The sequence below is a fragment of the Aythya fuligula genome, chromosome Z, assembly GCF_009819795.1.
Source record: "Aythya fuligula isolate bAytFul2 chromosome Z, bAytFul2.pri, whole genome shotgun sequence".
NCBI lineage: Eukaryota > Metazoa > Chordata > Aves > Anseriformes > Anatidae > Aythya > Aythya fuligula.
In genome coordinates, this window is record NC_045593.1 from 2,951,373 (window position 1) to 2,977,351 (window position 25,979).

The window sequence follows — 25,979 nt, forward strand, 5'->3', positions numbered from 1 at the left end:
TTGTTGCCTGGAGTACATACAGGAGGTTTTTGGCCTGTAGTCAGAGTCAGGTTAGGGAAGTGAGGAATCTCTAAGTAAAATCCTGTGAGGTAATTTCCCACAAAGACTTCTGACAGTGTGAGACAATGCAATGCTACAACAACAGGAGACTGTCACTTCTCCAGAGGTCCAGGAGCATGCTGGAGAGCATCGTGGCACTTAGGAAAGCAGTGACACGGAAAACCATGCAAGAGGAAAGGTAAGAGGGGGACAGCGATGAGACCTGAAAGCCTGGAAAAATGACTTAGGTTTTCCAATAAAAAGCTTGACAGGCAGCTGACTGGATACCTGGCCATGATTATCAGCAGAAAAGTCTCCAACTGGGGTAATACCGCAGCACTGCACAGACTCACCTTTTTTATATGACTCACCTCACATTTTATGACTGGCTGCAAACCAGTGGGTTACCAGCAATCCAGTTTCTAGACAGATTACCCTAGATGATGCTGTTTTTCCACAATGACTCCAATTTCTTCTGATCCCTTGCACTTTCCACCTTGGAAATGTCCCAGACCAGCTGGGAAGTAATACATTTGGCACATCAAGATGATCTTTAAGGTCCCTTCCAACCCAAACCAGATGAAAACAGCAAAGTTTACCAGGCACTATTAAACTGAATTTCATTGAAAACAATTGCTTTTGCTTCATTAAAAAGGCATGCGAGCCTTGGTAGAGCTGTGCTGGTTGTGATGCTTTAGTGAGTCTCAGAAAGGGAGAATTACACAAACCATCTAATTGTTGTTAGCAAGCTTTCTGCTCCAGCTCTTGTACTCCAAACCTGTAAACAACTACCATGAAAAAAAAATAAAAATCAATCAAGCTTTAAGTCTTTATGTATAAAGTTAAGGCTAGAGTTTTAATTACATAGCAACTGACATTCTGCCATTACATTAATTCTGTAAAGAATATTTTTGAACAGTCATTGAAAATGGCTAATAAAAACAACCCTCCCTCCCCCACTGCATTTTCAAAGATTTCTACCTGACATTTCTCACGGCATTCTCTCCCCAAAACAACAGCACTTCCTTCTCCATCACCATTCAGTCCTTTGGAGATGACACAAATGCCATTTGGGATAGCAAAAGTCTTTCAGGATTTTTCTCTTCAAACTGACTCAAACTCTCTCTGCCAAGCTGTGTATTTCTGACTCAGCTTCTTTGCTGATGGCTTGGTATGGGCAATCACATCCAGGAAATCTGCTGTTGTGATTGTGTCCAGTCGGATCACAGGTAAGTTACTGTTACCTAGAGAAAACAGATCAAGTATCATTATTACTACCAAAAGACATTCTTTTAAGTCTAACATAACACTTACTATATAAAAACAGAAGAATGAACCTAGTGAGATAAAGATACTGACATAAAAAAGGGCTAATTTTCAGAAACATTAGCTTTGGTAAATGTTTTAGAAATGGAGACTGAAACTTCTTTAAGCAGATAATAGAGCTCCACCTGCTGGGGTTAACGCAATTTCTAGAGTTAGAGCAGTAGATCAGCATTTCCCAGATCAGATTCTCTAATCAGAGCTGTGGTACCTTGCTGATGGTTTTCAAGAGCATCAAAGATTTTCCTCACTGGTCTCATGGCTGCTTCCTTGCACACGAGTTTAATGTCTGAACCAGAGTACCCCTCGGTTTCCTGTGACAGAACCAGAATGATAAATTGCAGCTTACAGCCTTACAAATCAGACAACAACGGCATTTACCAGCATATATATTTTATTTGTATTTTTATAAAGTATATGTAAATTCTATTGCTGTCAGAAATGTATCACAGAATATAGAATGAGGATATTCAGAGGTGGAGGGGACCCACAGGGGTCCTTGAGTCTGACTCCTGGCACACATCATATATGTATAGATAGGCACATATGTATGTGTGTACGTATATATACACCCTCCTACACACCCCTTCCCCACCCCAGCATTACTGTTTGTCTAGCTTTGAATGCCCACAGTACTTTTCAGGTGCAAGGGAAATACCAAGCATTTTCTTTCTAAGTGACAGTTTTCTGTAGGTCAACTAAAACTCACCTTTCTGTATCTGTTTCCGGCTTTCCTGTTAATAAAATAACTACGTTTCCTCGTTTATAAAACAAAAGCTGAGCGGAATTGTCTCTGAACAGAAGTAAAAAGAGACAACTGGGCAAGCTGTAGATATTTCCAAAGAATTCAGGATGTGACAAGGGGCTAAATAAAGCAAGCCTGATTTCCTAGTGAATCTCACCCTTGTCTGAAAGTTGTTTTCTCCTGCTGCAGTGGAGCTGTGACAAACCTTCCCTACCCAATTAATTGTTCATTACCCCAGTGATTTGGAAGTGCTCCCAGCCCGGTGAGAAGAGTGAGAGAACATACTATTGCTGTAAGTCTCCCTGTATTTAAGGCTGAAAAATTGGCCCAACAGAGAGGATCAGAAAACATGATTTTGCAGCAGAGCTGTGGAACTGTCGTGGTTCCACAGAATTTTGCAGGCATGTACCTGCAAGACACCCAGCCCTGCCTCTCACTAATTTCTGGCTGGCCTCGGGCAGACCTGAGGTCTTTCCCCTAGCTCTGTCTGTTGCAACTGCTGCATATAGAGGTGCTGACCCTACCCTCTGCCCTGGACCTGTTCCCCCATGACACAGTTCTATCGCTGTTGATAGTACGTCACTCTTGCTTACATTTCCCACTCTGGAAATCCCCAAGCTGCTGCAGCGCTGTCTCACCTGGCCCAGCAAGCTGTAGTCCAGGTCTGTTCTCAGCTCCACTCCTCCGCTGTTGCTCAGAGGGGGCAACCAGTGCTGGATCATCGCCCGCCGCGCCTCCTTACTTGGAAGGTCGACCAAAATCCGCTTCTCCAGCCGCCGCAGCATGGCAGAATCCAACTCCCTGCAAGCAAAGCAGAAGAGGAATCATTTCAGTGCGTCTCTTTGCAGAGATATTTTTCACAGGAAGCTCCTCACAGCAGGGACTGACAATTTTCAACCCCACCTGTAGCTGTGCCAACCTAGTTTTGAAAAAATGGATTAGTTACCAAGTGCATTCCTGTCGCTGTGTTAGCAATACGCTGACATGGTGACAACAAGGCTTAACATTAACTTGTAAGGTGTAACTTGTAACTTGAAGCTGCAGCTATGGTGTGTGCAGCATGTCCTGTCAGTAATAACCTCTTCGTTTCAACCTTTGCTGTTAAGGAGACACAGCAAATTGTCTGTCTGGGGTAATATGTCAGGACTAATTAATTGCTGCTTTGTAAGGGATGCTTAAAATATAGACAGAAACAGACTTTCAATCTGGGATGCAAGGACCATGTTTATGGCAGAACGGGAGCTTGATCTGAGGCTGCTGCTGCAATGCAAATTGTGTATCATACAGCCCCCAAGGACAGTAACCTTGTAAAAAGGAGCATGTGAAAGGTGAACAGGCTGGATCGATGTGCCAATGAGCCAAAACCTCTGTTGATATCAGCTCTGATAAGGTGTTTGGCAAAAGCAATACCAAAAAACCAAAAACAAACCACCACAAAATACAAAAGACTGAGAATACTCCTCATTTTTACTTGTTTGTGATGCACAAACGAAGCCTGAAAGAAAAAAAAAGATTTTTTTTCCCGCTCCTTTCTCAAAGCATTTTGTGACCGCCTAGATGAAGCCTTTCTAGACAGACCACAGATCCTGTCAGTTTGCAGGAGTCCTGGTATGCCTGGCATGCCAGCTCTGCAGATGCACATCCAAGTGGGTTATTTAATCTAGCCTTCTCCCAAGTGCTCCTCAGTTGTCTGCATCTAACAGTGACATAGCTGAACACAAATTCCTACTCTGGTTCATCTCTTGTTACTCATATAATGGGAAAAATCTACAGGTATCCCAATCATCCATACAATTTTCAAGAAGAAATAGCAGCTACAAAGTATTTACTCATAAGTCTCCAGTACCTTCCAAGAGCTGCTCTGAGCTATTATCCTTCCAAATGCAGTACCAATCTTTCTCTAGTGGCCCCATTCAGACACTGAATTGTTATTTCAGTTTAAAATTTAGTTCCCCATGCCTGCCAAGAAACTCTCATCAAGGAGCAACTCTCTGCAATGTGTCTTGTGCTAAGAGAAAAAAAAAAAAAAGGAGCCCTAAGCACCATTTCCACCCCTGTCAGCTGAGCAGAAAGAGCCAGCTGCTGGAGAACTGCGCCTGCAGTGTAGGTACACTTAAACCTGCCTCTACCTTTGATGATTCCTTAGCTGAAATCCTTTCGCCAACAAAGTCAACATACAAGCAATACTTCTGGTATAAAACCCCTCTTGAATTTACAGGCAACTGACTGCCAGCTCAGGACAGACCTGGAGCACACCAACAAAGCTTATTTCTGCCACCTTTGGTGACTTGTCCTTATTTTTAATAGTATCTTCTACTGGCACACAACATAAAAAAAGGAAAAACAGCCACCCAGGTAGGTGCTGTCACTCAGCTCAGTGGGATCAGAAGTGCCTCTGTCCCCAGAAAGGACCTCTCAGTTTTGGAGAGCTGAGTCAATGGCTCAGGGTGATTGATAGGATTGTCCATGCCAACAGGAATTCATTCAGATCCCTTCCAGTACTCCTAATCAAGGACTCTGATCTGAATACCAGAGCTTTGCTAATCAATGGCTGTTGGTGTATTGATACCATTACTGAGGTTTCAGGCTGCTTAAGAGGCTTGCTGAGCAGCCCTGGGGTTTGCCCTATGCTGTGCAATGCCCAGTGCAGTGCAGCCACACAGGCTGCAGAATGGGCACAGGACCATCTTGGTCCCCTCTCCCCTTCCAGATGTTTATTTCAGCAGCTTCTCAGAACAGCTCTGCTAGGCTAGAATTTAATTACTCTGCAGCTGACCGTCCCCTTGGCTGCTATTTACCCACATTGCCTTCCTCCACGTGCACAAACAGAGCCAAATTTCTCAGGGTTTCAGAGGAGCCCATGCAGGTACTCTAACTGCTCTTGCAGGAGAAGGGCAACCACAGCCACAGTGCCTGCAAACACCCCATGAATCCACCAGATGTGGACATTTTCCACCACTCCAGAGCACTGTTGGGCTGCCCCTTGACATCGCAGCTTCACGAGCTCCCTAGCCACCCACAGAGGAAACAACCTTGCCCTTAGTGGATATTAACACAGCAAAAACACAGCCCCCGAGAGGCGCTGGGCCCCCAGGCAGTATTTCCAGCTGTTCCTCCTACTGCTGTGTTTTAGTTCTGCAGAGATGTAAGCAGTGAAATAGAGGTCTAAGAAGTGCTCATAACTCAAGGAACTGCTCTGCAAATGAGCCCACTGGTACATACAAGTTGCTCTGCTTACCCAGAAAGGTTACGGTGACCCTGCTTGTTGGCTTAGAGAGGAAAATAAAGACGTAATGTTTCAGTTATCTTAAAAGTGTTTATGTGCTAAATTGTTCTGTTAGTGATCAAATGCAAGGTTAAGTGACAACAATAACCAGAACAGAACAATAAGCACTGCGCCAACCAAAATATTATGGGCTCTTATTTCAGAGAAATGTGTTAAGAAATGCTCACAGAAAGAATCCCTACAGGACCTACAGAAGAGGGTGACTTTGGGGATCTCTCCCAGGCTGACATCACAAGGCATCATGCCTCATCATCACTGCCACATTTCATGGAGGTAAATGAGGCAAACAACTATTTTTGTTCCCATAAGGAGGAATATTAATAAAAGCATTAGGCAGAAATTCAGAGACCTCAATACCTCCAGAGGTGAAGCCAGAAACAGCAACAAGAGCTCATTGATAATTAATCCCTGCCTACTGGGATCATCGCTGAGGTGCAGAAGAGGGAAAGGCACCAAGAGCAGCAAGCTTCTCATCATCACACCTCCTGTCCTCCCATGCAGAGCCACCACAGGCTGAGGGCTTATTCTAACTCCCTGTCTTCTCCTGGGGCTTCCCCACACTGCCCTCAGCTCTCCTTCCTCACTGTCCTCCACCATACACACTGGGCACGCACTGCTGGGAGTGAAGGGAAGGGCTGGCTGTGGGGTAACCCCGATGTGATTTTGGGTTTGCAGCCCAACTCCCCTGACCCCACCTTGACTGTGTGCTGAGGGATCTAGCACGATCCAGCTCTGGTGGAAGGGAAGAGTCTAACAGCTGCCACCAGAGCTTCACCCACCCTGAGGGTGGGGAAAAACCAAGCAGCACTGCAATGGAAGTTAAACACACCAATACCCTAGGAAACATTCACTACGTGGTTAAGGACCACTTTATTTCTTCATTAACAAGGCCTTTATTCTGTGTAATTATGTTGAATCATTGCAACAAGGAACTTGTCAATAAGAAGTGCCTGGCTGATGAGCAGGGGGAAGCAAGGCTGGGCAGCAAGCACTGCCTGAAGAGGAAGATCAATAGCTGCAGTGCAGCTTAGGACAGCATAAAGAGCTTTGTTTAGGCTTCTTTTCATTCATCTAAAAGCAGCTTGGTACTTTTTTTTTTTTTTTTTTTTCCATGATCAATAAATATCCAAGTTAAACAAATCTCTTGAAATCCAGCTTAATACCAAATGTTTGCAAAAACACAGAGCTGTACTGTGCGACTGCAAGGTCTGGATTGTAAAAAGATGTATTTTGAAACTTTTGTTACAAAATAGCCCTACGCAGCTCAAGTCTGGGGTCTCACAGTAAGACTGTTGGTAGCCAAGCACACAAAAATAATCCAAAAACACACAGGTGCGATCTTTAAACCCCACCAACCTCTCTGGAAGCAAACACTCCCAAACTCCTCAAGGCTGTCAGCCTCAAGGATGATATAAAATGCTCCTGGATTTCACCAGATTTTCATCTTCCTAAAGTACCTTTCTGAGTGTATATCCATCTGCTTTTTAAAGCATCAGCATTTTAAAGCATCTCCACTCTAGGCACAGTTCTGCCAGGCATTCAGAGGTTGAATTAACTTTGGAGAGGGAAAAAATCCCACCTGTCCACAAGCAATGCTGAAAAAGTCTGAAAAAGAAAACCTAAGCTCACAGGTATCAAACTTTCAGCAGTGGGAGCTGGCTTCTCACAACAGCCCAGCTCTCACCCTTGTACCAACACAGATTGCCATCTTTCTGTGGGAGCAGTTTCTCCAAAATAGATATCTTGTCATTTTGGGTCTACCTGAGAAAAGCTGTGTCATTTTCTTGATGTTTCAAGGGAGCAATTTTGCAGACATTAGCACTTCAGAATTGCAAAATGATCCAAACCCAAATGTGTAAAACATTCAAAACTCAAGCCTGTAACTTCTGCTCAGCTTTCCAGAAAGAGTTTCAGTTGCATAAGACAGATGCTTGGCAACAAGACACACACAGGAATCTTTTTCTGCAGAGGCGTACAGAGAGATCAGCCCCATGCTTGCATTAACACATCTCCAAGATCCCCAGATCCAGCACCTTCAGGCCAGTTGTGCTCTTTGGACTCTTCCTCTGAGGGTTTCAATACCCAGTTACACCAGAATACTGGTATTCAACACCCGGTTTTTCTTTTCAAATCAATGGATCCTGTAAAGACTTCTGATTCTCTTTAATACTGCCATGTTGCAGCATCACTTGTAAGGCTACTCAGAAGTTAATTTAAGCAAGAGACCACTGAAAGGTGCAGTGCATTGCTCAGAGTTTCTCCTTCTAGAAGGGTAACACACATTTGTAATGTATTACTAATGAACCACAAAGAGATGAATGGGTTATTAATGTATTAATACCCTTTCAATCTTAACCGTTCACACACACAGTAGCTATTTTTTTCCAGCATTTTCTGATACAACTGTAATATAATTAAGTCCTAGTCTGCTCAGTTCTTTTCCTTGGGTGTCACAAGCAAGAAGCATGTTTGTACATTACACAAAATAAAATTTACACTGAGACTTTTTAAAAAGTGCTCAAAAGCAAGCAGCTGTGGATACACACACTGAGTCATTTGAACATGGACACTTCCTATGGTCAACAACAGCCTTGTGATCACAGCCCAGTGCCCTCAGCCACTTTTGGATGGCTCTGTTCTGTGGTTGTCACGCTTCAAGAACAAGAAGGAGCAATGACAAAAGAAGCCTTCATATTCCTATCATCTCTTTCACAGATGTCTGCCTCTGTGACTGTCCCCCACCAAGCATAATTTCCACAGTTTACTTCACTACAGTTCCCCTCTCTGCTTTCAACGTACCAATTTCTCTGTAGAAAAAAATGCCCTTCCACTGCAGATTTCATGGATCTGTAGCCCAGGGACACGGGGAAGTTCAGGGCCAGCAGAAATCCACAGGCTAGTTCCAGACCTCTGAAAGCTAACCTAACTTCAAAAACAAGCTCATCATCAATTTGTTTCAACTCCCTGTACAGGTGTTGGCTCCTACTCTGAAAAAAGGTTAATGAGCTACAAATCAGACTGTTAAAAGCAGCTGTGCTTGTACAGCAGCCATTATTTTCCCCATGTACCATTTACAACCATTTGAGAAGGTTTGTATGAAAGCAAGAGAAATACACTACATTCAGATAAGCGATCCAGCCAGATCAACATTCTGGCTGCCAGTAGCCGTAGGAGAAGCTATCTAAGGAGAGTAGAGAGCTGGCCATTTTCTGCTGCCTGTTGTCATCTTCTCATCCTCTCCTCTCTGTCTTGTTCTCAGTACCTGTTCTGCCCATTTTGAGAGCCAACATGATGAAATATTCCAGTTCTAATTTCCAACCATTTATTCTTCTTTTCCAAATTATGTTAAAAGAAATAACAAATTTTGTCCCTTAACTTTTAAAAGTCACATTTGATACCAATAAAATCCAACTTTCCTATTTATGGAGTATCCTTCTAAGCACTAGATGTTTTAAGCACCTTACAGCTCCAGGCTGAAACCCTTCTTAGCTTAAACATAGTAAATAACTTGCCTCTAAAGTCAAATACTCCATTTTAAATATTAGCAGCTGGTAGCACCAGCATATGTTGACTTTATTATGGATTATTCTCATGTGGCACAAATAGCAAGAATTGTAGAGTTTAAAAGTAAAAGCTCCAAATTAATCTTTAAATGCTTTAACCAAATATCAAGGCTTTTTCTGCAAAAGTCTAAATAAAATCTTTATCTGTGCTTAGAAGCTCATGCAAATGTATTCAAAATGTACTCTCTGGATCTCTTACCATGGCAGATTGGAAGCTGCTAAAACAAATACAAGATCATCAGATCGGGCCAAGCCATCCATCTGCACCAGTAATTCTGTTTTCATCCGTCGACTTCCTTCATGTTCACCACTACCAAGATTCAGAGAAACATTATTTGCTCAGTGCATTAAAGTAATCATCTTTATTTATACAGTGTCATTCACAGCAACTGAGCCCTTGTCACCATTTTGCCCCAATTCAAAGCACGATTAAGCTCCATTAGCTAACATCTAAGCATTAAAATCAAGCTTTCTAATGATTACTTAAATGGACTCTCTTCAGTGCATTAAAGGGAGGAGAGTTCACCATTACTGAATCCAAAGAAAGTATTTAATTTTTTTTCTTTATATTAATCTCCAAATAAAACTGATGTTTACTGGAAAACAGCTAAGGCTTTGATTGATTGACCTGTGTAGGAGAATTTTTATAACAAAACAGTTGTGATTAAACAACTAACACACCTACCTATTCAGGGCAACTACTGGAATTTTTCTGTGAGTGAATTTTAAGTGGCCACAAGTAGACACACATACTGCTTAATTCAACAGTTTGCAAAATGTTGTATCAAAAGTAAACAGAAAAGTTTGCAGTACTGAAACAAATTGAAAAATAAGGGCAGAGACCACACACAAAGGAGCCTTCTTCAAGGAGAGAAGGGGAACTTAAGCAAAGTGCTAAGAATACTGGCCCTGCTCCAGGTAACCAATTTTGAAGGAAACCAGTTTGAACTCTTGGTCCCAGATGTGGAGTTCTTGGTAACCCCTGGACCAAATCCAGAGAAAACATCAGGGCCTTAGATGGTAAGAATTATAATTCAGGTTTAATGGCTTATTTCTGCAAAGGCATACACACATCGGCGTGATGTCAATATTTAATAAGGATATGTAAAAATAACTATATAGTCTCAGATAAAAACCCTTACTGAAATACATAATCCAGTGATGTTAATGAGAGCTTTTAAAAAAGTATGAAGGCAAGACTTGGCCCATAATTTATAGCTATCAACTGACAATTACTACAAGTTGTGTATTTATGATATGGCATATTCTATTTATGCATCTTTGTAAGTATATAATTTATAGTATATTACGTACATATAGCAACACTGTAATGGGCTCCTAATGGGTATAATGATATTTTTGTATTTCTCCTGCTTCTCCTCCGAGTTCAACACTTTCAGCTTTTTTAAAATAAAACTGTCTACTCCATGGATGACGATAATAACAACCTCCATTCCTCCAACTCTAAGTCCTGACAATAATATCAAAATTTGTCCCATTAATGAAAATACCATTCCACTGTGTACACTGCATCTTACCCTGCTCTGCCTCAGCCTGTCCAAAGTGTCACAAAACCAGCTGCTTTTCATTTGCTTCTAACAAGCCGCCTGTTATGTCCCACAGCTGTCTTTACTTCCACTTCAAATACCTTATTTGAAAATACAACAGCACTGGTTATGTATTAGTGCTCTTCCCTCCTGCTTACAGTCTTCCTGGACCTGTTATTTCCATAGTCATATGCTAAACTTCTCAGAACCTGCCTTTCACACTACTCTACTGATCTCATCTACTGTGAATGAAACAATGACCACATCTCTCTTTTTAAATCCCCACAGCATATGCAACGTTTTCACAGAACAGTATTTTCGGAGCTGATAGGCATTCTGAAAGTAATACACTGCAAGTCTGTTAAAGCTGACAACATAACAGAAGAAAAATAACTTAATAGTAAGTCATGAAAATTACTGTTATCACTCAAAATAACTATACTGTCAATAAAAAAATCTAAAAGACAAGTCTTTCAGGGGCCCATTCATGCTCCTATTAAAGTTTACAGAGTAGACTCATGCCTTACTTGAGCTAAAATTTGTTTCTAGAAGGTGTATTGTATGATTAAAATTTGGTCAGCACTACTAAAAAGATGCATTGCAAAGGGGGACATACATTCTCCTAACACCATAGGAAGTGATCTCATCATTTACCCAGAAACAGTGCCTCTTTGACTCATAACTGACTCCAGCTCATCCAAGAAAATTGTGGAAGGAGCATGGTACCGGGCAAGCTCAAATAGCACCTGTTTAAAGAGAAGAATAAAAGTGACAGAAAAGATTAACAAGAAAACTAACAGGAAAAGGCATTAACAGCCACTTGCACTGGAGATAAATAATGGTACCCATACTCCAAACTTCTAGGGCAAAAAGGAGTATGTTCTAGGGCAAAAGATCTGGGTAGGCTGAGAGTCCCTGAATCCTCTCAAATTCTGAAAGGTTTGTAAAGGAGATATAAAGAACACAGGCATGTAATCCTGTTTTTATATGTAAATCTTTGTCTAAATCCTATCAGAGTACCCTGAGAATAATGGGATAGAAGAAAATGATCCATCAGAGGATTCTGGGAAGTCCTAAATTTTTAGCAGAGATTAAACATCCTGTCTTCTATTGGTGCTCCATTTGTAGTTTTTTAAATAAGGATTTGAGGAAAATAATAAATCAACTGCACCATAATGAAAAAAAAGAATGGATTGCTTCTCTTGATAAGAATTAAGAAGTTCTTTTGTTTTTCCTGGAGAAAACAACAGCTTGAACAATCAGGGCTAGATTACAAAATGGACTATTAAGCTGACACAAAACCTGGGCCTGCCATTTTGAAAAAAAAAAAAAAAAAAAAAAAGTTTTTAACTATTTTTCTGTAAAGAGGGAGAGACTTATATTAACAATAAGAATATATAGTCATTTCTTCTTCAGTGAAGCATTCTTGCAATGTTTAAATAAGTATCACTAACAATATATATATAAATCCAGCATTTTTTAATCTGAACATTTAAAAACAAAACTTAAAAGATAAATATTATTTTTTGCACTTTGGATCACGAGCAGTGTATGATCAGCATTGTGACTCATACTGTTTAAACATGCAAAAGTTCGCAATTAAGTCAAACACTGGATCATATAATAATTTTGCCATGTGAGTAACTTTTCCAAGATGGTTGCTGAAACAAAAATTGGATGCTATGGTATCAGTTTTGTTTGTGTATCTTCTTCCACTGCTGTTGTGCTAACCGTTTGCAACCTATAATTTTATTATGAACCTAAACTATAAAATCACATCAATACAGCTGAGAAATGATGAAAACAGACTGAGCTGATATTCCTCTGCATTAGTGCAAAACTGACATATACTTCACACAACTTCAGAAGACCATGCACCAGCCTCGTGTTATTTTAGGATATAAATTCATATGTTACTTTTCTTAGAGCTGTCCTGATCCACAATCTAATTTTATTTCTGTATTCTGCCAAAGACTCAACTCAGGGTGAAATTCCACAGATTCAATATAATTAGAAGTGCTGTAGCATGTTCACAAAAACCTTTTTGATAGTGTTGTGTCAGAAACCAAATCCCTTCTCCTGACAGGATGGAAACTTTTAGGGAGATACTGACACAGATGTCAAGAGGATCACACACGAGGTGAATGTCAGAAGAAAAACATGCCATTTTACAGGAAAAAAGGACACAAGAAGAATAATTATGTTGTAGATATTGCCTAAATTTCAAGGGAGATTTTGAAGCATTAACAATACTTATAATGGCAGTAAGCAAGTGCAATCTGTCTTGACTACTCATTTTCAAGAGCTCTATATCTATCTGAAGAGGACCCTAAGAGGTGTGTGTAAAGGAAGACTAAAAATTTGTGGATTTTTTACACCAAAATCGTTGACATTACAGAAAGAGTTATGTACCTCAGGGTACAGAAGCCACACCTAAATTTCTGAACTTTTCTATATCACAACTGAACCATGCATGCTAGTTGCCAGTCTATATGTGAAAATGCCCATTTGTGAAAATACCCATTTGCCATTAAAATTCCTTCATTAAAGCAATGTTATCTCTGTGTTTGACTGTGACAACAGTGTGCTTTGCCAATTCTGTGCCTTGCAAGATGAGAGCAGTAGGGTATTTGGTAACCTAGATAGCAGGTATATTTTGTAGGGAGCCTATGAGCCAGCCAACTCTCACACAAAGGCTGTAAAGCACTCTGAAGGGGTCACTAAACAAACACTAGTTTAGTTAGGAATACAGCTTGCTTGTTGCTTATTTAATGACTCAAAAGTCTTTGCTGGTGTTGGGATACATACTTCATATTAAATTACATAACTAAAATTCCACAGCAAGAATCCATTTTAAGACTTCAGCAGAAGCGATGTTATTCCCATTTTAAGAAGTAGATACAGAGACATATTTTGTCCAAGACAGGAAAGATGATAAGTATCAGAGGAATACTCGTTTTCCAGTTCTGTTTTAAACTCCATTTCTTTAAGTGGGAACCTGATTTCTGTGTAATGAATAAGATAATTCTTACCCGCACAAGTTTTTCTGAATCACCCCTCCATTTGCTGACAATGGTGGATGCTGATATGTTGAAAAAGGTTGTTTTGCATTCTGTGGCAACAGCCTTAGCAAGCAATGTTTTCCCAGTACCTACAAACAAGTGTTGACAAAATTCACTCTCTAAAGAAATACAATGCAAATGTTTGAATAATTCCCCTCATCTCACTATTAGTCAAAGTACTAAAGTAGGAAAAGTCCTTCTAGGATTGCCTGGAGAAATTCAGGTATTACAGCACTGCAAATGTGTTCTCCATATTCTTTCTATGCCAAGTGCATCTAAGCATTCACTAGAACAAATGGAGTTTACTGGAATGACAACTTTTGCAATTAACTCACACAGTACTTGTGGCCTCTGTCCCCTCCCAGCCACACTCATGTGGTGGCAGTGCTTCCTCTCTTGTGTCAAAGCGGAGTAGAAGGAGCAGTGGGGCTGTGCTGAGTGGAAAACACCCAGCTAGCACAGAAGAGGGCAAAGCTTCCACCCCATTTCCAAAATGATTGCCAAATACAGAAAAGAGAAGGCAAGGACATTTTCTTCAAGAAGGTGAAGAATGCAGGTTTATTTGTATTTTGCAAGATCAGGTAAAGTCAAACTCGATTAATATCATCCAAGCTGAGTAGCAACATCAATTCTTATTTCTCCTAACGGGTAGTGTAAGTACTGTGTTTGTTGGTGTGGTTTTTTTTGAAGATTCAAGTGTAGAAATAATCAAGGGTTGTAAGAAAGGCAAATGGAGAGGTTTGAGTGAAAGAGGCAATCATCCACATTATCTTCTTTCATTTCAAATTACAGAACATGTTCTTAATTATTAATTATTATGTGATACATTAACACTTTTGATCTAATTAGCATTAATGATTTATGGACAGTATAAAAACAGAAGTAGTGACATAGGATAAACAATAGTATATCCTATGTGGATAGGCTATAAAAACACTCCATACCTGGTGGTCCATAAAGCAATAAACCCTTCCAAGGAGACAGAATGCCTGTAAACAGTTGTGGGTACTGTGGAAACCAAAAAGTAATTCAGGGATTATAGATATAACAACATGGAAGGAATTCTAACCCTTACCCCCACTGCTCCTAACACATGTCAGAAATGGAAGAAATTGGAAGATGGGAAAAAAGAACAAAGCAATATATGATATCTATGAGTACTGAGAATAATACCGTATTAACTGTATTTGAAATTGTTTTAAATGAATTCTTCAAATGCAATTGGCTTTCTGTTCTCTTCTGTAAGTCATTTTACATTCAGTTAGTAAACGCCAAATCCAGTACATTTTACATTGCCAAGGGTGCAAAATAATAGAACCCCAAACTTAAAAAATTTTCATTTTGACTTTCTCCTATGGGAGAATGGGTATTACACTTCTAAATGAAACAGGAACAATTCAAACAGAAACTGCCTACAAAAGCACAAATAGTGAGAAAACTTGACCACCACTGTAATTACAAGGAAGACGTTAATGAGCTCAATGATAGTTTTCTCTAATCTATTTAGTATCTTACCCTTATAGGATAAACAACTGCTTCCTTGACTAGCCTTTTAGCTGCATCCAGTCCAATAATATCATCCCACTTCACATTTGGATTATGGAGGTAGATATCCTGCAACATATATCAATCACATCCTGTTAGCAAAACTTAACTTCTCCACTAGAATAACCACCTTTGGCAAAGTAAAAGCACCGACTCAGTTATAAAACAATTGTGCTATTAAGTGATAAAAACTTATAATTTCACCTTGTGTACTAGTCAGATCACAAGAGGAAAGCACACACAGCAATCTTTTCCACAGAAGTGCTACAATATGCCTTGCTTCCTCTGAAACTCCTAGTTTCCCTAAGAGCACATACACTGCCAAATGAGGTGCAGTTGAAGGAACATAGGTTTATAGAAAGACCTAGAGGAAAAGAGGCTCAGGAGAGACCTTATCTCTCTCTACAGCTACCTCAAAGGAGGTTGTAGCAGGGTGGGGATCAATCTCTTCACCCAAGCAGCAAGATAAGAGGAAATGGCCTCAAGTTGCACCAGGGTAGGTTTAGGTTGGATATTAGGAAACATTTTTTCACCAAAAGGGTTGTAAGGCATTGGAAAAGGCTGCCCAGGGAAGTGGTTGAGTCACCATCCCTGGAGGTACTCTAAAGACACACAGATGTGGTGCTTAGGGGCATGGTTTACTGGGAGACTTGGCATTGCTAGGTTAAGGTTGGACTTGATGATCTTAGAAGTTTTTCCCAATGTACATGATTCTATCTATATGCTGAGCAGATGTGTCTCTCAGATCTGTTTTCTGCTAGTTGGTTTTAGTAACTACCCAACATATGAAGAACTACTGTAATGTGAAGATGTGAAGATTACATGTTTTTTGAAATGTTTGTTCTATAGCAATAAGTTGCATAGTTTAAAATCAGATGCTATGTGAAAATACTTTTGTTTCTTTTAAACTTGCTGCTCAGTAACTTCACGGTTGCACTTATCACTGTTATAAATAATACTGAAAAATTGCTCCCTCTGTACTCCACACGCAAGAAAAGGTGCAAGAAGCTTTGTACCAGGAGGAAAATTCCCCCCTAAGCATCTATCAAAATACAGTCGGTAATTAGTCCATGCCCTGAAGCACTCACTAATTTAATTTCATTTAATTCATCAAACTACCCAACTCTTCTATGAATCTTTCCATTTCCTTTAGTAATATTTTGTGGCTTTGTGTTCCAGAGACTAATTGCTCTGTAGAAAAATATCATATCCTCAGTACAAATACTTGGGATAAATTCTGCTCTCTGATAAAAACAGGCAGTCTCCAGAGACTAAAGAAAAATTATGTGCTTATATCCAAGGGGAAAATTTGATTTAATACAATTAGAAAAATTATTTATATAGAGTAGATTACACTTTCCCTTTCTATTAACAGCAAATTAAGATGAATCAGATTTATGATACTAAGTAGAGGCTTCCATAACTGTTTCCAAATTAAATTAGATTGTGTTGTGAAATAGATACCACATGCTATTTATTTTTATTGATTTACACGGTGTTGATTACTATAGCAACTAGGAACATACCAACACAATTTAAAAACATATCATAACGAAGGCCAAAGTAACCCTATTTCTTGTTGCTAAAACAGCAACAAACTACCAAATCCTGTGATACTGTGAAGCCTTTTGGACAAGTACCTAGTGGGGTTTGGGAGACAATGCAAGCAAAGCATTTGTCTGCTTTGTTGCTAGACCAGTTGATCCACAGTAGCCCAAGGCCTGTTTGCTGGACCACACTTCAACCCATGACTGAAATAAAAAGGTGCTGACAACATTGGGATTCCCTCCAGGTGTCAAACTGCCCATACCAGAAGAATCCCCAGGATACAGACTCTCCAAGGCTACAGAATATTACTGATGCTTCCCATGCAGCTGCTGGGAAGAAGGAAGGGCACTGTCAGCAGTCTACAATAACAGCACATCCCAGGTAAGCCAAGCAAGAAAATGATTAAATGATGAAATAAAAATGATGAAATGAAAAAATGATGAAGAGTGTGGATTATGCAGGCAGTGCAAAGCAAGGCACAGGACTAGTATGTAAAAAAATGTGAGAATATCAGCATCTGATAATCTTTGTACATGATATCTAGTAGATACACTCAGAATCAGGATATTGCTGTAGTACTGGCAGATCATCCACACTGAATACAGCCCAATGCGTTGAAGGGAAATGGCACCTGCAGAGTTGAATAAAGGTTTTTCCACCATTCATAGAAAGGTAATACATTATACAATAGATAGTACTAGATCATATATTTAAATCAGTGTTGCATTGTACATTTTCTGTACCAATAAGAACAAAGGTAAAAGCTAGGACAGTCCCATAGTTACAATATGATTACATGTTACATGTAAATCCCTATTAGAAAGATCTTAATTACTTCCTTCTATTTTGTATAAGAAAAAAAAACATTGTTTCACATATAAAGAATGATTTTCAAATAGTCACATATTAAAAAAAAATGGTTTGCACCTTAGACAACAAGCACTGTAAGCATTAACAAAAAGAAACAAACAGCATTCTCAAATGACAAAGATAACCAAGATCTCTATATAAATGAAACAGAAATCCGATCTTACTTTGCTTACAACTGTTGCAAGTTCTCTCATCTCACCAGTCATGCCAATAAAAGCACTAAGGGGTTTTAATAATCGTTCCTTAAAAAGACAAACATAAGTTCTTGTCGGACTTCAATTATTATAAATAGAAGAACGGTAAAATAATTTTTAAAAAGCTCATACATCATATCAACTTTCAAAGTTGTAAAATATGCATAAAGATTTTGAAGCAAGCCACATTTGTTGTAACTCATTATTTCATCTGACAGAATCTAATCCAGAATTAACATTGAAATGAGCAGCTCTCTTACTGCATACGTAGTCCTAAACATGCCCTACACGTATTAAGAGGAATTAAAAATATAAATGTGTGTCATCACGTAGCCGCATAGTCTGTTTTGAAAGTTTTTTCAAATGTAGCAATTACCAGGCAAAGTTGTCTGTGCTGTCCTAGGAGTTATAGCTCATATCAAGGAGTGATTACTTTACTGAAAGTTTCTATTCTAGCCATCTAAACTGTGTTCCTGTCTCAGCTGAGGTGAATGCTAAATAGCATACTGAATTCAAATGAATGAGAATTTCACCTCCAAAAGTACGGTGGGTTTCTGCAAATTTGTTTGTGAATCATACAGCACAATGTGTATTTGTTCCCTTCTTTTGTGTTCAAAGAGTAGACAACTGTCAACAAATTAGACCATTATCAACTACAACCGTCCACTCAACAAAGAAACATACCACTCAAAAATCTAACCCCTTTTTTAGGGCTTCAGAAACAAGACAGTATTATTACAGTATTTTATTTTGTTCCTGGTGATATAAATCTGAAGATCACGCACACTGGATGAAATACAAAGAGAAACACTTACCGATGGATCTGGATCCCAATTAAGACTGTTCAAGGCTATTCCATTTGATGATAGTTTGATAGCATCTTGGACCATCCCATGGAAGTCAATAATTTGGTCCTTAAGAAGATAATGGTGTGATAGGCTTTTACCAAGATGGTAACTCTACTATTAAAAATGCACTGGGCCAAAATTTTGCTTAACATTACAGCAATTAGCTTCCTTGTTGCACATACAGACATAAATATGGCAAAAAGCTGACCACAAAATCTGTTGTAGCGATGAGTCAGTGTAACAATTTAACTGCAGAACCTCTTATCAAAGTACTCATTAATTTCAAATTTATCTTCAATTTAGGTATTATTGGTGGGTTTTACAAACAGAAATAATGTTTCTTCTCGTCTAACTTTGAAATACTATTTAACATAAACTAAGCCTCCAGTGCAAAAATTTACTGCCCCAATCATAAAATTGATCCTTCATCTAATTATACAGCAAAACTGTATATAAAAATATACAGAAAAAGCTCACATTGGATACTTTTGAAAAGCTTTTATGTGCTTTTCCTATATGCACATCTCTGACATAAATCACATATTAGGTTTCTACCAACCCTTCTTGGGTGAGGACCTTCTCCTGCTCCTCCAGATTTGTTGATTGCTGAGATGCTTAAGCCAAAGTCAGATTGCTCTGAAGTAACTGCACTGTCATTATTCTAAAGAAAAATGAATTTTAAACAGATGTGTTGCCAGGTACATGAGTTGCAGATAGCACCCTGTTGTAGGTATCATCCCCCCACTCTCCCCTGCTCCCATACTTCATACACGCCTAGATAAATTGTATTAGTACATGGTAGTTGCAACAGTAATGTGGACAAGGACTTACATCAGACCTTATATATATAAAAATTTAAACAAGAGGCTGTCCCTCACCCAGTTCCTCAAAAGCTGTAGCAGACAGTACTTGCCCACCAACCTGCTGTTCCTGCTTTCTCCTATGTAAGGGATGGTAATAAAGTAGTTTTTTGCAGCCATCTTACTAAAACAAGACTCACAAATCTAAAAATTACAGAGCCACAAGACTCCCACAATCTCAAACACCTTATGTACTGTGAAGATGCTTAAAACTGACACAAGACTTTCTGCTTGGTTGGTTTGTTTTGTTTTCTGATGCTAAAGGATGAATCCTTAAATCTACAGATGTCAATGGAAAGATTCCTGCTTATTTCAGTATAGGTTAGATTATATGACTTCTTTTCCTCTAATTTTGGCTTGTGACTTGCTCCCCACCTGATAGCTAGAGAGCATCTTCTCCCAAACTCTTGCATCTATAATGCTTAAATTATATAAACAGTAAAAACCCATAAGTTGTGCAAACACAAATTGTGTAACATCCTCTCATTGACTATAGCTGCTCAAAATAAAATCACATTGATTTCAACTGTAATGCTGCCAAGATAAAACACATTTGAACCTGTTTGGGGCTCTCTTTGGTGGATGATTTAAGTTCTGTTGTCCCCCCAGGAGAAGTTTTTGATGATGGTCGTTGCACTGTCTGATGTTTCGTCCTTGGAAGATTCTGAGAAGAGCTTGCTGCCCTAGAATGCAAGTTATATCTTCAAAGGCTTTCATAACTTTTTTTTTTCTTCTTCAAAATACCAAAGATTAAAAGGCACAGTTTTCAAACAAAGCAATCTGAGGCTAACTTTGCTCCCACTGAAGTTGAGCCATCAGTTTCAATGACACAAACGTTCAATGCTCACAGCTTTCAAACACTCCAACCCCACCTTATCCCACACTGCAGAAACTTTGCAGATTGTCTGTAAGTCCAGTTGGAAATTAAACCTTTATTTTTCTCTAAAAGATAAAGAAAAATCCATCACACAGTATCAGGGGATTCTAGGCTAGTTTAGTATCCCTACAGTATCACAACATTATTATAACTAGGCTGCATATTACTCTTAGAGGAAACTTTTCTGCCCAGAAAAAGACCCATGCATTTCGCTTACCTCCTATTTTTTCCTGCAGTTCTCAGCTGCTGTTTGTTTTCTGCTGCAGCAAAATTAATATTAAAGTGGAAAATAATTAAGGATTATTATTTTAAAAAGGACAACTTGCTTTCCTTCCCCCCCTCAGAAATATTTCTGAGCATATTTTAATGATCTTGGAAATACAAAAATGTAAACAAGAACAGCATGATTCTAAGCACTACAAGCTTGCAAAAATATTTCAAAAACAAACAGATTGAAGAGAGCAGTTTGGATCCAGGCTTGTTAAATTTTTAGGCCCATTCGATTTTTTACTTATTTCATCATATTTTTAAAACAAAACTCTGCACTGGTCCAACCTTACCTTAAGTGCAGCGTGGTTTTGGACTCCACATCAGGAGAAGGACATAAAAATGCTAGCAAGTGTCCAAAGGAGAGCTAAAAAGATGTTGAAGGTCTGGAGGGGAAAACGTATGAGGAGCAGCTGAGGCCCCTTGGTTTGCTCAGCCCAGAGCAGGGCAGGCTGAGTGGAGGCCTCATGGCGGCCTGCAGCTCCCTCACAAGGGGAGCAGAGGGGCAGGCGCTGAGCTCTGCTCTCTGGGGACAGCGACAGGACCCGAGGGAACGGCATGGAGCTGGGACAGGGGAGGGTCAGGCTGGGGGTTAGGGAAAGGGTCTGCACCCAGAGGGTGCTTGGGACAGGCTCCCCAGGGCAGTGGGCACAGCCCCAAGCCCGACAGAGTTCAACAAGCTTTTGGACACCACTCTCAGACATGGGGTTTGGCTTTTGGGTTGGTTTTAATGCAGGTGACAAATGACCAAGCAGCGGCTTCTCAATGAGATGTGCAGGAGGGAGGCTGCTTCTGCTTCAGGGACTCAGGCAGATGCATCTCTGACAGCCTGGTGGCAATTCTGGGCTTGTGTAATAGAAGCTACCACATGTCTGGGTAGCTTTACTGACCAAAAGTGGGTACTGAGGGCTTGTAAAATGTCTAAGAGATTTATTGGCTTTGGGGAATAGTTCACTTGGGTCTATGTTCATGGATCCTAGCCTTGGCTACCACTCAGTTTGACTAAGTTTGATGTAATAAATGTTTTGTAATACAGTTTCCTTCTTGATTCATAACAAATCCCTTTGGTTTTGTCCTGAAGGGCTGCTCCTCTTTGTATTAACACCAGTCAATAAGTTCTAGCTGTAAATCTCTCCCTCATGCAGATAGTTTGCTTCCAGCTAGTACTGATCTTCTGTATCACCCTTAATGTCACGATGACTACTAGCTTTACTGCCTTTCAAAATCATTTCACCTATCCAGGTAATTTTATTATGGTTGTATAATGTTCCATTTACCTGGGATTTCAAAGTTGCTCGCTGTCATATGCAACGATGAAAACTGCTTGAAGATGTTCCCAGACCATCACCCCTCCCCTGATGATTACATTTTTCTTACAAGAAATATAGGAGGAGATGCTGGTGTTTTCTGCACCCTCCCAAGCTCTTCGTAACTGACTCTTATGCAGTTGTTCTTATGACTTCTGTAAGTTACATTTTGTACTCAAGTACAAAATTATTCAGGATCTCACAGTCATAACAGAATGCTCATGTTCTGCTCTGCCTTATTCTGCGTCACTCATTTATATCTTAGACTCTTAAGTCCTTTGGAGAAAATATATTAAAGGTAATGTGCCAAATGTGTAGGTTTATAAAAATACAGAAAATAAATGGTAAACGAGATTAGTGGTAACAGACTTTAAAGAACTAGCTCGGATGAGCTAAGATGTAATATCTCATTTAAGTGGTTTATTTTACTTCAAAGGTTAAATACAGAATAGAATGGACTTACTATTTTCTCTCAATTAGAAGAAAGAGAGAGTATATCCATGTCGTTTTGCAGTTCCATGGCATTTTCCAATATTGAACTTGTTTTAAAAGACTGAAAAATACATTCATCTTGTCCCTCTACATAAAGAGGGAATGGGAGAGCAGAAAGGATGAAAGCCCCATCTCTTAATTCTTATGTCCTAGGAATATAGATCTATAAGGGAGTTCAAACATTGAAAATGGACATACATGCAAAGTGTTGGGAGTACATCAGGCAAATATAGTTTTCAGGCTTAGAAAAAACAGAAGCTTTCTTTAGGAAAACAGCCACGTACCAGTGTCCAGGACCTTCTTGGTAATTTTAGGATATTTTTGAAATTTTACAAAGTAATAGCTTTCATATTCCATCAAAATTGTCTCAAGATCAATGTTGTCACAAACTTCAAAGCCACGTAAGCCTAATGTTGTCTCTTGTTCCAAAGCATTTGCAGCATCGATATACCTGGTAATTTCAAAAAAATGAAAGAAGAAAAACCTGAGAGTTATTACTTTAGTGTGATTTTTGAGAAAAAAAAAAAAAAAAGCAAGCAATGGCATTAGTAAGTACATAGTAGTTTTAAGTTGTCCACATCTCTTTTTTATTATAAAAGCCATAAACTGTATTTAAAAATACTTTCAGCAAAGGATTGATCTTACATATTTGGCAATGATATAGGACACTTTTGTTCCAGGAACAGAAAGAAATTAGCACAGCAAGCTGTCAAGTTATTTAATAATAGTTTATTTCTTTCTCATATGGAAGCAAAGGGCCTTGCTGTCCATTCGTCCAACAGAGGACAGAAGTACATGTTACGGGAGGTCATACACACAGAAACACTAATGTAGGGCACTATTATTTAAATTACTTACCCTTCCTCCACTAAGTAATGCAAAATTAGAATGAGGAGATTTTTTCGACGAGCTTCTGTTCGCAGCTCATCCTGTGAATTAAGACAGAACTCTAGATCAAATGTAATATTCTCTTTATTGCTGTAAACAGCATCTAAATGTAGCCTGTGGAAACAAACAAATTAAGACAACAGCATGTAAGAACTGTAAAACAACTCACTGTTAATAAACGGAAGTAAAGTGGTTTTGAATGCAATTTTTCTTACACATTATCAGGGCTAGTGGATGGGTAGAAACCTTTTCCTAGAGAAAAGAAAATTATCTTGAGGTTGAAAAACAACTTCCTGGCCGTGCTACAACTATGAACCTCCAACAGGTTCAGGCTGTTGTGAATTTCAGGGTAGGGCTTTTGCAGACCTCATGCACAGCACCTCCAAGAGCTGTGCAAGCAAACCACATGCTCCACTGTGGCTGCATCCCTCCCGTGCAATTAGAAACCCATTTTCTGAGCACTCAAAGTGATTGAGAACAAGCCAGCAATCTGCACAACTACGCTACATTATGCAGACCTGCTGCACACTGTTGACACCTCCTGTCTTGTGTGCCTTGATACATAGACACAAAGGAAATGCACTTGAAGAATTAATAGTTTTGGTTGATGTCCAGCTTGCCCAGTTTTAACACAGGAGTGACCCATGTCAAGTCCTGACACAAAGAAATTTCAGGCCAATAGATTTCCTCACACAGCCAGGAGAGACCAAAGGCATTCACAAATGGTTCAGAGGTAACAACAAGGCAGAGTAAAACATCTCTGCCATTTTTCAGTGAAGCTACACCTGCGGGAGTATACAGTGTAATATTAAGTATAGCAAAAGGGACACTGGAAACTAACCTAGTAAGACACTGGAAAAAAGCTTTACTCTGATGAAAGTTACCATATATGCATATATGGATGTCTCCAGACGTAAACTCTGGAATCTTAGGGTCATAACAAAAGTTGCTACAAGGTCAATTAGACCTTGTAGCAACAAGGTCAATCAGCATATTGACTCTACTCATTGTGATCTGAAGCTGGGATCACAGGAAACACAGGTAAGGCCGAACCCACATTTAGGTAAATAAATTACTGATGGTCTCTTTGAGGATGCTGGTTTTCAGCATTATTCTTGAGGACCCAACAAGAGTACAAGGGACTGCCACTGACTTAGTAGATTGGGAAAGATCGGTGGTTTTTATGTTGCTTGCACAGCAGATACATACTGCTGACTGTGTTTTGCATGCTGCCTGTACAGACACCCGGCCCCAGCTTCTACCGCACTCAAACAGTGGCTGCCTCCATCCCAGAGAAGCCCAGCCCAAGCATTAGGGCTCTGCAGGCCACCAGCCCACAAAGCTTTGCCACCTTCACGCTGGAAGGCAAAGCCTCAGCTTTGGTCGCAATGACTTCTGCTGCACTCTGCCACCACACAGCATGCAGACAAGTGAAAGAGTTACTACTGATTGAGGCTTTATGCTTTTAAATCCCAAAAGATGCATAAAGGGAATATTCGCAGAGCAAGGCAATTATACTATCCTTCTTAGTCTCTTGGAACGAAGCACCACCACAGAAAACTACAGATATTGGAGAAATCTTTATTCCTCCAAGTCAGGGTGCTTTTGTGTGGTGCAGTGCGCTGCAAAACCAACTTACCTCTTCACCTATCCGCTTCCTGTGCACTGCCCATAGCAGCAGGGATCATACAGCATTCTGCTGCCCATTTGCACGTTTCAGATAGCACATTCAGCTATTGTGTTTTTGGTTTTTTGTTTTTTGGTTTTTTTTTTGGAACTAATGCTTACCAGTGTTTGCAAACCTGTAAAAAGTACCTGGCAGAAGAGGCAAAAGGTCAGCCAGTACAGCAGGTATTTTCTGGGGTGTTTGCTTCAGACGTGGGGCCATCTAGTGACACAACAAGGAAAGGGCTGGGGTTTGCTTTTAACAACGTTTCCTGCCGGTTCGAAATGTATTTGTATTTCACATATTATTAAATGGATTGGTAATATCTTCATTCTGGTGTTGTAGCCAAAGGAATCAATCTGGCTGGAAAACGGGGAAGAAACCACACACCACTTCTTACTTTTGCTACTTTTTCTTGTCTTGATAAAGTCACACAGCCACTCTGTCCCCCTGTCCATAATGAAACTACAATACCATTTGCCTTTCACTGGTGGTACAAAGATGATTTTTGCAAACCATTTCAGGCAGGAAGAGTGCTCTGCAAATGCCTACTAGATCAACAACTTCTGAATGAAGTTGGTCCATTCCAGAGAGGTGCTGCAAGCAGAAACAAACACAAAGAAAAATTAACTGAAAAATTAACCCCACATATCAAAGGGTGAGATCGCAGCAGCTTCTGAGTATTTACGACATGGTATGAAAACACAGCAGTTGCCACAGGTGACAAACACATCAAGTGTTCCGTGTTTGAGTATTTACAGTAATGTTGGGAGAGGAATTGCATTTGTCTGATGAACTGACGAGCTCACTATCAATGCTTGAAAACAGTCTGTATTCTTGTCTGTCTTTTGCTGTTAGTTCCATCAGGTTACTTCTGCTGTCTCTAGAGGTATTTTAAATCCTAGTTTAGACAGTGATGGACAGCAGCTCAAATACTCTTCTACGCAGAGACTTGCCTTGAGATGCATAGGAGAGCATCGTGTACACGTACTCACAACCCACTCCAACCTCACCATAATACTGCCCTTCTTGGGTTGGCCAAGCAGAAGCAA

At 39.8% G+C, this 25,979-nt stretch overlaps 1 protein-coding gene across 2 annotated transcripts; it reads right to left on the reverse strand.

Moving 5' to 3' along the window:
* Positions 1 to 928: 928 nt before the first annotated feature.
* On the reverse strand, positions 929 to 23,293 carry KATNAL2 (katanin catalytic subunit A1 like 2). 2 transcript variants are annotated; one of them, XM_032205683.1, is made up of 15 exons: positions 23,232 to 23,293; positions 22,658 to 22,824; positions 20,525 to 20,567; positions 19,990 to 20,113; positions 19,130 to 19,231; positions 18,538 to 18,636; positions 17,693 to 17,770; positions 15,081 to 15,179; positions 14,510 to 14,573; positions 13,536 to 13,654; positions 11,158 to 11,249; positions 9,156 to 9,266; positions 2,746 to 2,908; positions 1,574 to 1,676; positions 929 to 1,283 (listed from the first exon to the last, which is right to left on the reverse strand). In XM_032205683.1, the coding sequence occupies exons 2-15, from the start codon at positions 22,728 to 22,730 to the stop codon at positions 1,144 to 1,146; spliced, it is 1,410 nt and encodes a 469-aa protein (XP_032061574.1). In that variant the 5' UTR covers positions 22,731 to 22,824; positions 23,232 to 23,293; the 3' UTR covers positions 929 to 1,143. The 2 variants fall into 2 exon arrangements, with proteins under 2 accessions (XP_032061574.1, XP_032061573.1); XM_032205682.1 differs by lacking the exon at positions 23,232 to 23,293 and having other exon boundaries at positions 20,525 to 20,564; positions 22,658 to 22,800.
* Positions 23,294 to 25,979: the final 2,686 nt, after the last annotated feature.